This window comes from Orycteropus afer, unplaced genomic scaffold (genome assembly GCF_000298275.1).
Source record: "Orycteropus afer afer isolate SDZICR_OR568_19922 unplaced genomic scaffold, OryAfe1.0 scaffold00040, whole genome shotgun sequence".
Taxonomy (NCBI): Eukaryota; Metazoa; Chordata; class Mammalia; order Tubulidentata; family Orycteropodidae; genus Orycteropus; species Orycteropus afer.
This window is the reverse complement of record NW_006921627.1, coordinates 7,177,131-7,187,953: the sequence shown is the minus strand read 5'-3', so window position 1 is coordinate 7,187,953 and position 10,823 is coordinate 7,177,131. Positions and strand designations below refer to the sequence as shown.

Genomic DNA, 10,823 nt, shown 5'->3' with positions numbered 1-10,823 from the left:
GGGCAATCCTACTTCCGTAGTGATACTGCCTCGGAAACCCAAGGAGGGGTCGCTATGAGTCGGGGCCGACTCGACGGCACATAACAACAACAACAACAATCATTAAGGCTTTTTTTCATTTTTTTCAGTCTTTTTTCTCTCTCTGTTTCAATTTGGATGTTTTCTATTGACTTTCCTTAAGTTCATAGATCTTTTCTTCTATGCTCACTATCTGCTATTAATCCCATCTGGTATAGTGTTAAGACATTTGACTGCTAATCAGAAGGCTGGCCGTTCAAACCCACCAGCCATTCCTCGGAAGGAAGATTGGGCAATCTACTTCTGTAGTGATACTGCCTCAGAAACCCAAGGAGGGGTCACTATGAGTCAGATCTAACTCTACGGCAGTAAGTTTGGTTTTTGGTTTTGGAATGAATATTTGATTTAGATATTGTATTTTTCAGTTATAAAATTTTACCCATTATATCTATTTTTCCCAGAGAGTTTTTAAAAGAATATTTATTATAGTTGTCCTAAAGTCTTTGTTGGATTAGTCCAACATCTGGGTATTTGTGGCTCTGTTTCTACTGACATTTTTCTCTTGACTACAGATCACATTCCCCTGTTTCTTCACGTTTCTTATATTATTCTATACATCACATCACATTGTGTCTAAGGAGTAGTAGTGTCTGAAGTAGATTTTTTTTTCCTAAGAGTGAATGCCCTTTCCTTTGTTAGGCACTGGAGTGATGGGCTGGTCAGTCTAATCCAATCAGAAGTTGAGAAGGTTTGGGAAGGGATTATGGCTTTAATTTCTCTGTCAAGGTCTTAGAATACAAAAAAAAATTTAAAGATATGAAGAGACTCTAAAAGATATGAAAAAGTTTTGAATTTGCCATTCAGCCCAGCTAATGCTTCTTGTGCTGCCAGAAACTGATGTCTCTGATCTTACTAGAAGTTTGTTTAGATTGATTTCATTTCTAGTTTCAAATACTTTGAAGGTGAGCTCAAGCCTCTTCCTGAGACCAAATACCACAAGACTGCTAGACTGGAAAACTATAAGACCTCAAGAAGATTATGAAGCCATAAGGCTGCAAGATAGCCATACCCAGCACCGGACACAGAGCATGGGGCATAGTTGGTTTTCAATAGGAAGACAGTTCAGTATAGAGGTTAGTGTCACAGATTCTGAAGCCAGAATTCCTGCATTTAAATCTTATTTCGACTGCTTTTCATCTCTGGTAGCATAGTGCCTAAAGCACTTGACTGCTAACCAGAAGACTGGTGTTTCAAATCCACCAGCCACTCCTCAGAAGGAAGATGGGGCAATCTACTTCCATAGTGATACTGCCTTGGAAACCCAAGGAGGGGACGCTATGAGTCAGGTCCGACTCGATGGCACATAACAACAACGACAACAATCCAGAACAACATTTAGCCTCAAGTCTCAATATCTTCATCTGGAAAATGGGGTAATAAGAACTACAGAGGGGGATTGCTGTGATTAAATGAATATAGTAAGTGCTATAAAAGTATTGGCTCTTGTGTTTTGTGATAAGTACGACCTTTTTTGTCCATGCAGAAAACTAGTTGAGAGAGGGCAGGGTAATGAAGCAAAATAATGACAAAAATTTCTGAAATCTCTCAATCCTAGCAGTAGGTATAATGTTGCTTTTGGTTTACAAATATTGCAGATAGAAGCAGTTCTAGTGTCTTTCCTGCATAGAGATAGATTGGCCTGGCATCTCTGGAGATCTTTTTTTTTTTTTTTTTGCTAAAAGTGAACACTTCAAGTGCCTTCTGTTCTTCTGTTTAGTTTATCACAGTTTTTTCACCTATGTGGTCCCCTTCCTTCCTTCCTTCCTCAGGCCTCAGACCACAGGAGTTAGATCTAAAGGTGCATATTCTGAGAAAATAGAAGTTGTGACTTAGCAAGGCTTCCAGACATCTCTTTCCCCCAACTGGCCTCTTAAAAGAAAAAAAAAGAAAAAAACCTCTCCACTTCTTCCACCTCTCAGTTAATCATCCATGGGAGAATAGTCCAAAAAAATCTCAAGAAATTTTAGACAAGAACATGTCACTCTTTGTTGAAAATAATTCCCAGCCCCCAGCTGTGGATGACTTTGTTGCCCAGTTTCTCTGCCTATTAAACACATGACAGCACATTGACTAATTGCTGGGAAATGAGGCTCTGAAGAGTCTATTTCAAAAGAACCTGAAGCAAGATTGTCAAAAGAAGGGAGCTGTCTGGGAGTGGGACACAAGCCCAGGGCTTGGGGGCTGGGAGCACAGCCACATTGACAAGGATTTTTCTAGCAGCTGAGGCACCAAGCCCAGCACCGACTATCAGAGATGCTAAGAATTTAGAGCTGGGATCTGGGAGGTCATGGAGCCTGCCACTCCTCTCAGTGCTGAGGCCAGTAAATGCACATCTCCTCTGTCACTTCTGTTCCTGCTCAAGATTCTTCTGCAATGGAAAGCCACAGCCCTCCTCTCTTTAGGGCCCTGCCCTCTGGAGGCTGAGTATGGTGTCATCTCTGGATTGAGCCATGGGACAGGAAGAACAGAAGTGTGCAGAATTACCTTCTGTTGTCCTCTTCAACCCCTAACAGCCCCTTCTCCAGCCCTGAGCCTCCTATTTGTATTTATAGACTAATCAACCCCAATCTATCCCACATCATGTTTCCTAAACACTCACTGATCACTATTAATCAGCAAGCTGGCAGCACTGACCACCCGTGTTAGCATCTTGTTAATGATGGGAGAAGACTGCCAAACGGCCAGCTCCACTCTGGATGGTGAAATATGGGTCTTGCCCAGATCGAGAAGGCATTGCTGCAAACATTCTGGCACAGAATAGAGATCCCTGGTGTTTGATAACAGGAAAGAGCAGGCCCTCTCTCTGCAAAGAATAATGTTAAGAGTCTATCCATGTGCTTTATCACTTCTCTCATTTCTCTCATACCAGAGGATATCAGAGAAAGAAAATATGGTGGTGGGAAACTTCAGGGATGAAGAAATGCTAGCTAGCCACTCCTATATTAAAGGACTTATGCATTTCATCATAAGCCAGGGTCTAGAAATGGTCTGCAGTTGCAGCAGGAGGGATTTAAATTATGTATTCAGAAGTACTTCCTATTATTAGGGTTGCAAAGGTCTCCTCTAGAACAGGTTGCTAAAGAAATATATATGATCTGTAATTCTTTTAAATCCTGTGCTCAATCTGTAGTGTTTATATATGTTCATATACAAGTTTGATTTTTCTATCAAATACCTGAAATTGAGGAATCTGGTCTGCTAGTTATCCGATGACCTTTGGTGATCTGATGAACTTTGGTGGAAATCATACCTTCTGGGTGCCCAGCCATGGTGTTGACCAGGCATCACCTGAGTGACTAGATTACCAGCTTTGTCAACAAACCTTTACACTCAGATAATGTGACAAGTTCTGGACTGAAGTCTAGGGACTGGGCTCTGTGCACTTACCCAAATCCCTATCCCAATGGGGAGCAGGATCAAGGAAGATACAACTGTTCACCTGCCAGCCCAAAGATAGCATTCAAGTCATCAAAGGTGAAACTCTCAGCTTCCCAGATGTTTCTGAGCCAAGACCCTCAGAACTGAACCACATCCTTCCCTGTCGATCTCAAGCCTAATGGTTTTATGCAGAGATCAGTTCTCAGGGACCCAAACCCTGGGCCTTCCTAGGATAAATGAGGCTAGACCCCTCAGTCTAAAGTAACTGAGGGACCCTTCTTCCACCCTCTACCTCCATGTGAGGCTACCAAGGAACTAGCAAAAACAAATGAGTCAATGTGATTTATAAGGTTTCCTGAAAGAAAGCAAGATTTGTTTAAAGTCTGTATGGTGTGGTGGTTAGGAATGAAGGCTGTGGGGCAAAATATGAAGGTTGAATTCCTAGCTCTATTACTTACAAGCTGTGTGACCTTGCTCAAAGGAACCAGCAAGGACAAATGAGCGATCCGATTCTGAAGGTTGAGGATCCTCGCCTGTAAAATGGGGATAGTAATAATGCCACCATAGTGCCTAAGGCACTTGACTGATAACCAGAAGGCTGGTGGTTCAAACCCACCAGCCACTCCTCGGAAGGAAGGTTGGGCAATCCTACTTCCATAGTGATACTGCCTTGGAAACCCAAGGAGGGGTCGCTATGAGTCGGGGCCGACTCGATGGCATATAACAACAACACAGGGTTGATCAGAAGAATAAATGAGTCAGGAACATAAAACACTTGGAACTGCAATGGCAGTATCACCATTTCAGTATAGAAAAGGATTGACGAAGGAAGAGCTTTGAGATCTGTCTTGGCAATGCATTTACATAGCAAGCAAACTTTTGTTCCATTTTTTAAAACATTTTCCTTATATCCTATAGGTGCAGCATTATCAATACTAGAATAATTTTCTTCATAGGGTTCTTATGAGGACTACATGAAATGATACATATAATGTGCTTAGAACAGTGTCTGACACTTAGTAAGCACTAAGTAGGTGTTAGCTGTTTCTTTGGGGTAGCTTGAGAGAGTCCTGGAGACCACAAAGTGGATGAAAATACTCTTGTGCCACCAGATAGTCAGCAAGCTTCTTGTTAGGAAGTTCTGTTCTGTTTCGTCATTAACATAAATCCTCCCTGGTATAGTCTAAGATAAGCATTTAGACATAAAAATTTCCTGAGAATCAGTCAGGGTATCAGATCTGGGCCAGGTTACCAAACAAGCTTGCTGCATTACTTCCCCTGGAGGCACTCACTGGTCTAAGAAGCACCTGAGGGTTCATCCTTGCCTAAAGACAGTGGACAGTATGACTTCTGGAAGGTTCTTTGAGCCTTAGAATTCTGCTGCAAAGTGTTTGAGTTCCTGGAGCAAGAATTGAGTCTACATTAGATTATCTTGGTTTATGGTCAGGATGAGACACAGGTGCTGGAATATAAAACAAGTAAACCCTAAACACCCCTTGCTCTCTGGCTGTGAAACACACAGGCACATGCTTTCACTACTCACCTGCTCCATGCCTAGCCCTGAGCCCCTCCACAGGATGGACAGAAGGTCAGAGGCCTCGGGTCACTTTATGGTAATAAAGAGTTGAATGTATTATGCTGCCTCAGAAAACAATGATGTAACAGCAGTGCCAAGTTTCTCCCCATTCAGCCACTAGCTCTGGAAGTTTTACCTCATGGATCCCAAAGTGGGCATAGGAGTCGAAGTAATAATCTCTTGAGGTCATCTCTTCTGGGTTAAGCAGCTTGGACATCTTGCCTCGCCCTGGGCAGCTGGGTTGGGTGGACACATGATGGACACATTGCACAGGCTTGGGTGGGATGACAGGCTGAGGGGGCTGGGATGGGGGACTGTTCACCTAAAGGGAAAAGAAGGGGGGATTCGGGTTAATAGAGGCAACAAAGTCCCGCCCTCCAAGATTTCTCTCCACTTTCCTCCCCCTTTTCTGAGCCCAGCTCCAATCAACCATAGTAGTCGTTCCTGAAGCCCTCTCAAGCCCATCAAGTCAGATTGATGGCTGTAATTTACAGAGACAGCATGGTACCAGGGACTTGAGCAGACCTGGATTTAACCCATTTCCCTCTTCTATTGGATATACTCTATGATTGGAACTGATCTAATCCTCAGTTTGTAGATCTATCAAATGGGAGTAACAGCACCTTCCTTTACAGCCAAATGATAAACACTCTGTAAAGGGAAAGATGAATAACATCTGGTGCCTAAGAGTGTAGATTCCAGGGCCCAGCTGCTTGGGCTTGAATCTTAGCTCTGCCTCTTACTAGCTATATGAGCTTAGACAAAGTTATTGCCTAAACTTGGTACCTCAGTTTTCCCATTTCTAAACTGGAAATAAAATGGTGCCCCCTCCTAGAGTTATCCTGAGGATTAGACAATTTCATATTTGCAAAATGCTTAGAAAGATCCTGGTGCATAGAAAGTACTTGTGAAACTATAAATAACGGCAAGTCCCACCTGCATTCTTAGGAAGTGCAAGCCTGTGGGTTCCTCCCAGCCCACAGGTAATATCTGGCTGAATTGGGACTCAGCCCCTCAAAATGCAAATCTCTTTGGTCCTCCTCCTCATTCCTAGTTTCTGATTTACATTTTACCCTGAACTTCAGCACCATGAATGCCCACCCTGGTGACCAACCTCCTGCCTGTTGTTACCTGCCGTCAAGTCGGCCCTGACTCATAGCGACCCCTCCTTGGGTTTCCAAAACAGTATCGCTACAGAAGTAGATTGTCCAACCTTCCTTCTGAGGAGTGGCTGGTGGGTTTGAACCACCAACCTTCTGCTTAACAGTCAAGTGTCTTAAGCACTACGCTACCAGAGCTCTCCTAACCTCCTGCCTGGCCACTGTCAATTACCGTTCCTTATGTGCTCCCCAGACCTGACATTCAATTCAGCTCTACTTCTTATTGCCATTGCCCATCATTGACTGGCCCTCTTACACCACAGGCTAAGGGGAGGATGGGAGAAAGAGGTAGATGCTCAGGAGGTAAAGGTACTTGCCTCATATCATGAGGTAAGTCAGGGGCAGAACTTGTGCCCAGTAGCTTAAATGTCCCAGCAGAAGCATAGTTCCCAAGACTATAGGAAACCCAGACACACAAGGCACAAAAAATGGGGCAGAATTTAGAACAGCTACAGAGAAGTAATAGGTTCTCTGGGGCTGGAAGTCAGGGATCCAGGACCCTATCTTGGCCATAGTAAAATTTAAAATATATATTGAGATGACAAAGTGCTTAAGAGCACAAACCCCAGGGCCACTTTTGAAACCCAGCCCTGCCACTTGTTGCCTGTATGATACTGGGAAAGCATTGTGCCTCGTTTTCCTCCTCTATAAAATACAGATCATAATAAAACTTATCTGATAGAGTTGTGCGGCTCAGATGACTTAGTATATGTAAAGAGTTTTGAACATTGTGTGACACATAGTAAGTACTCTTACTTTTTCTTATTGTTATCATTATTCAGATTATATAAGTTCTGTCCCTCTATTTTCTCATCTGTGAGCTGGGTCAGCTCAGACTTACTATCTGCTTTCCAACGGGAGAAATGGGATTCCAGGACAGAGTAAGATCAAGAAAACCAAGTGATTCTGTCTCCTCCATCATCCTATGAGCACAGTCACCCAACACTCTCCTGGGGCCGAAGACAGAGGGAAGTGAGCTGGGGGGAATGTGATGGTCCCATTTTGCTGGTATATCTAGGCTACTGCCTCTGGGAAATAAGCGGACTTCCCAGTTTAGCAACAATAGATTTCAGGTCTGCAAGATCCCAGGCTGCTGGCAGAGGCAAGCGGAGCTGCCTCATTAGAATGCAGCAGGTGTGGCCACCCTCGGCTTGGGATGTTGGTCACGGTCTCTGAGAGGCTAAAAATAGACTATGTCGATTGCACACTCCTGTGTGGCTACAGAGTCACCTCTAAAGCTGAGGAATACTCCGTGGATGAAGCTGACCCCAATATTGACTCTATTTAAATATATTAAACTGTTCCAGGCATCATGCATGGTCAAGGTCACAGAGGCCACCAGCACCCTCTAGCTGCCATTCAACTCTGATTCCAAGGTCTCCTTTTCCATGAGACTCCCTGAGAGTCTTTCCCCAGCAGCTAACTATGGACTATCATGGGTCAGGAACTGCATTCATGAGGCAAAGAGCATGAAGAGATGAATGAATTGGGTATCCCTTTGGCTTCAATAACAGGTCATGAGAATAAAGAGGTGACTGTGGTCCAGTCCCTGGTACCAATGGGCTCTCAGCCCAGCTAAGCCTCCTGCAGAGGAGATAAGTAGTATAAACGGTTAATGGGCTCAGTTGCTAATCAAAAGGTTGGAGGTTCAAGTTTACCTAAAATACCTTAGAAGAAAGTCCTAACTACCTACTTCTGAAAAATTCAGCTACTGAAAACCCTATAGAGCACAGTTCTACTCTGGGGTTACCATAAGTTGGAATCAACTCACTGGTAACAAGTTTTGGTTTATTGCCTCATAAGAGTGCCCTATCCCAGGAGGCTGGGAGTGGGGTTAGAAGTGGCAGTGGCCATGATCACTGGGCATTCAGTTGCCTGGAGTGTTGTTCTTAATTCTACAAATGCCTACTGCACATATACCACAGCAGGGCACCATGTGGACCCTGTGGGAAAAAAAAAAAAAAAAAAGATGTATAGGAACACTGCTCTCAAGAACTCTGCTTCCTAGTAGGAGATTAAGATCTTAAAGCAGTCCACCATATGATGGAGTGAAACTTGCTCTCCAAGAGAAGTTCAACGACAGAAGAATCCACTTCAATTAAGAGTCAAGAAATCCTGGAATAGCTGCAAGTGGGTTGGGAGCTTTTTGGAATGGACTTTGGTAGGTGGAGATGGTAAGAAGGAATTCCAGGAGGAGAGGATAGCTTGAAGGAGCTTAAAGGAGCAGGACAGTAATGAGCTTGTTGGGGGACAGCTTGACTGAGGTAGTGGGAGATATGGTTGAATGGAAATTATGGCCAGGTTATGAGGTTGTAATTAAATACAAAAGACAATGAGGAGCTATTGCCAGTTTTTAACCAGGGAACTCTATGTCCTCTACTTTAGGAAGATTAATGTAGTAACACTGGACAGGAGAGTGCAAGGAAAAGAGAGCATGGAAGGACTGGGATTAGGAAGACAGACTATGCATTTATGAGGTTATTTCAAAGTCCAATCAAGAAATAATGGGAACCTGAACTACTGTTGTGTTTGAGGGGCTGCCTGCCAGAGAAATGGATGACATAGAAGCTATAGGAGTTGGCAACTAAGTGAATGTGAGGGAAAAGAGAGCAGTGGAATCAAAGATGACTAACATTTCAAGCCTGGGTGACTAGGAAGATGGGAGTGACATAAACAGAAATAAGCAAGTCAGCAGGAAGAGCAGGTTGGGGGTGGGGGAAAACAGTGAGTCTCAATTTGGGTATATTGAGTTTGAAATGTCACTGAGTCATATAAGAAAATATCTGGCAAGCAGACCATGTGCAGTCTGTCAATAACTAAGGTAAACAAAATTGAAAGGCAACTAATAAACTGAGAAACACACTTTTAATGTGTATGGCAGATATATGTTCATAGACTTAACATAGTGAAAACTCTTACAAACCAATAGAAGAAGATGAAGGCCCTAATTTGACATTGGACAAAGGATCTTATAGTTAATTCATACGAGAATAAACATAAATGGCAAATTAACATGCAGCAAGAATGCTTAACTTCACCAGAAATCAAGTAAACTCAGATTAAAATAAAAAATTATTATTCATAAATATCAAATAAATCATTATCCCTCCCCCCCAAAAAAACTTCTAAAATTGTGTATTAGTAAAGGCTGCAGAAAAATAGTTACTTTTCATACACTTCTCAAAAACTAAACAGGTAGCCATTGAGTCAATTCCAGCTCATGGTGTCCTTGTGTGTTTCAGAGTAGAACTCTGCTCCATGGGGTTTTCAATGGCTGATTTTTTTGAAGCGGATGGCCAGTCAGGCCTTTCTTTCCAGGCATCTCTGGAAAGATTTGAACCTGTAATCTTTTGGTTACTTGTCAAACACTTAACCATTTGCACCACCCAGGGACGTAGAGATGTTATGTACAACAGAATGAAACACTGCTTGGTCCTGTGCCATCCTCACAACCCCTGACATGCTAATTGAGCCCATCATTGTAGCCACTGTGTCAATCCATCTCATTGAGTGTCTTCCCCTTTTTCGCTGAATACTTTACTTTACCTAGTGTCTTGGTTCTCTAGTGCTGCTACAACAGAAATGCCACAACTGGATGGCTTTAACAAAAAGGAATTTATTCTCTTACATGTTAGGAGGCTAGAAGTCCAAGTTTTAAGTGCAGGCTTTCGGGTTTGGGTGAAGGCCCCTTAACCTTGGGTTTCAGCTCTGCCTCCTGTTCCAGGCCCACTGGAGCTAGAGGCTTTTTCTGACTCAGATAGCTCCTGGCTGCTGAGGCTAGCAAACCCAAAACCAACAGACAAAATGGCACAATCTCAAGATTGGCAGGCAGCACAGCAGACCAAGACTTGGCCAAATGCAGGGTCCAGACATGTCAAAGCAGAGATCTTTCTCAATGCTTCTTGTATACTGGAATCAGGCCACACCTCAAAGACAACTACTTAGGGGCTCACAGCAGATTCTACCTTGGTGGGGATTGCAATCTCATCATAGGGAATAACTACACTCAAATCCATGGCCCAGCCAAGCTGACACACAAACTTAAATACCACACCAAGCATGATATTCTCTAAAGATTGGTCCCTTCTAATGTAATCAAAGTAGATGAGATGAAGTCTGGTCATTCTCACATCTAAACAGTGTTCCAGCTGCACTTGTTCCAGGACAGAGTTCTTCCTTCTTCTGGCAGTCCTCGGTATTTTCAGTATTCTTTGCCAGCACCACAACTCAAAGGCATCAATTCTTCTTCAGTCTTCCTTATTCATTGCCCAGCTTCCAAATTCATATGAAGTTATTGAAAAGACCATGGCTTTGGTTAGGCACGCCTGTCTTCAAAGGGACATACCAAAAAAAAAAAAAAAAAAAAAACAAAATGAAGAAAGCCTAAGGTTTATGTGGGATACCATCAAAACAACTCACTGCCATCGGAGTCAATTCCAACTCATAGCAACCCCCTTTGGGTTTCCAAGGCTATAAATCTTTATGGCAGTAGATCGCCCAGTATTCCTACTGAGGAGTGGCTGGTGGGTTTGAACTGCCAGCCTTCTGGTTAGCAGTCTAATGCCTTAGGCACTACATCACCAGAGCTCCCAAGAACCAGTCTACTATGTGCCTCAAGTTTTAAATTACAG

General features: G+C 43.2%; 1 protein-coding gene across 1 annotated transcript in view; it reads right to left on the bottom strand.

Annotated features, from left to right (window-relative positions):
• PRMT8 (protein arginine methyltransferase 8) overlaps positions 1–10,823 on the bottom strand; it is a 194,194-nt gene that overhangs the window by 104,607 nt on the left and 78,764 nt on the right. The window contains exon 2 of the mRNA XM_007937071.2: positions 5,169–5,354. Within this exon, the coding sequence (XP_007935262.1) occupies positions 5,169–5,354 (186 nt within the window). The remainder of the gene's footprint in view (positions 1–5,168; positions 5,355–10,823) is intronic.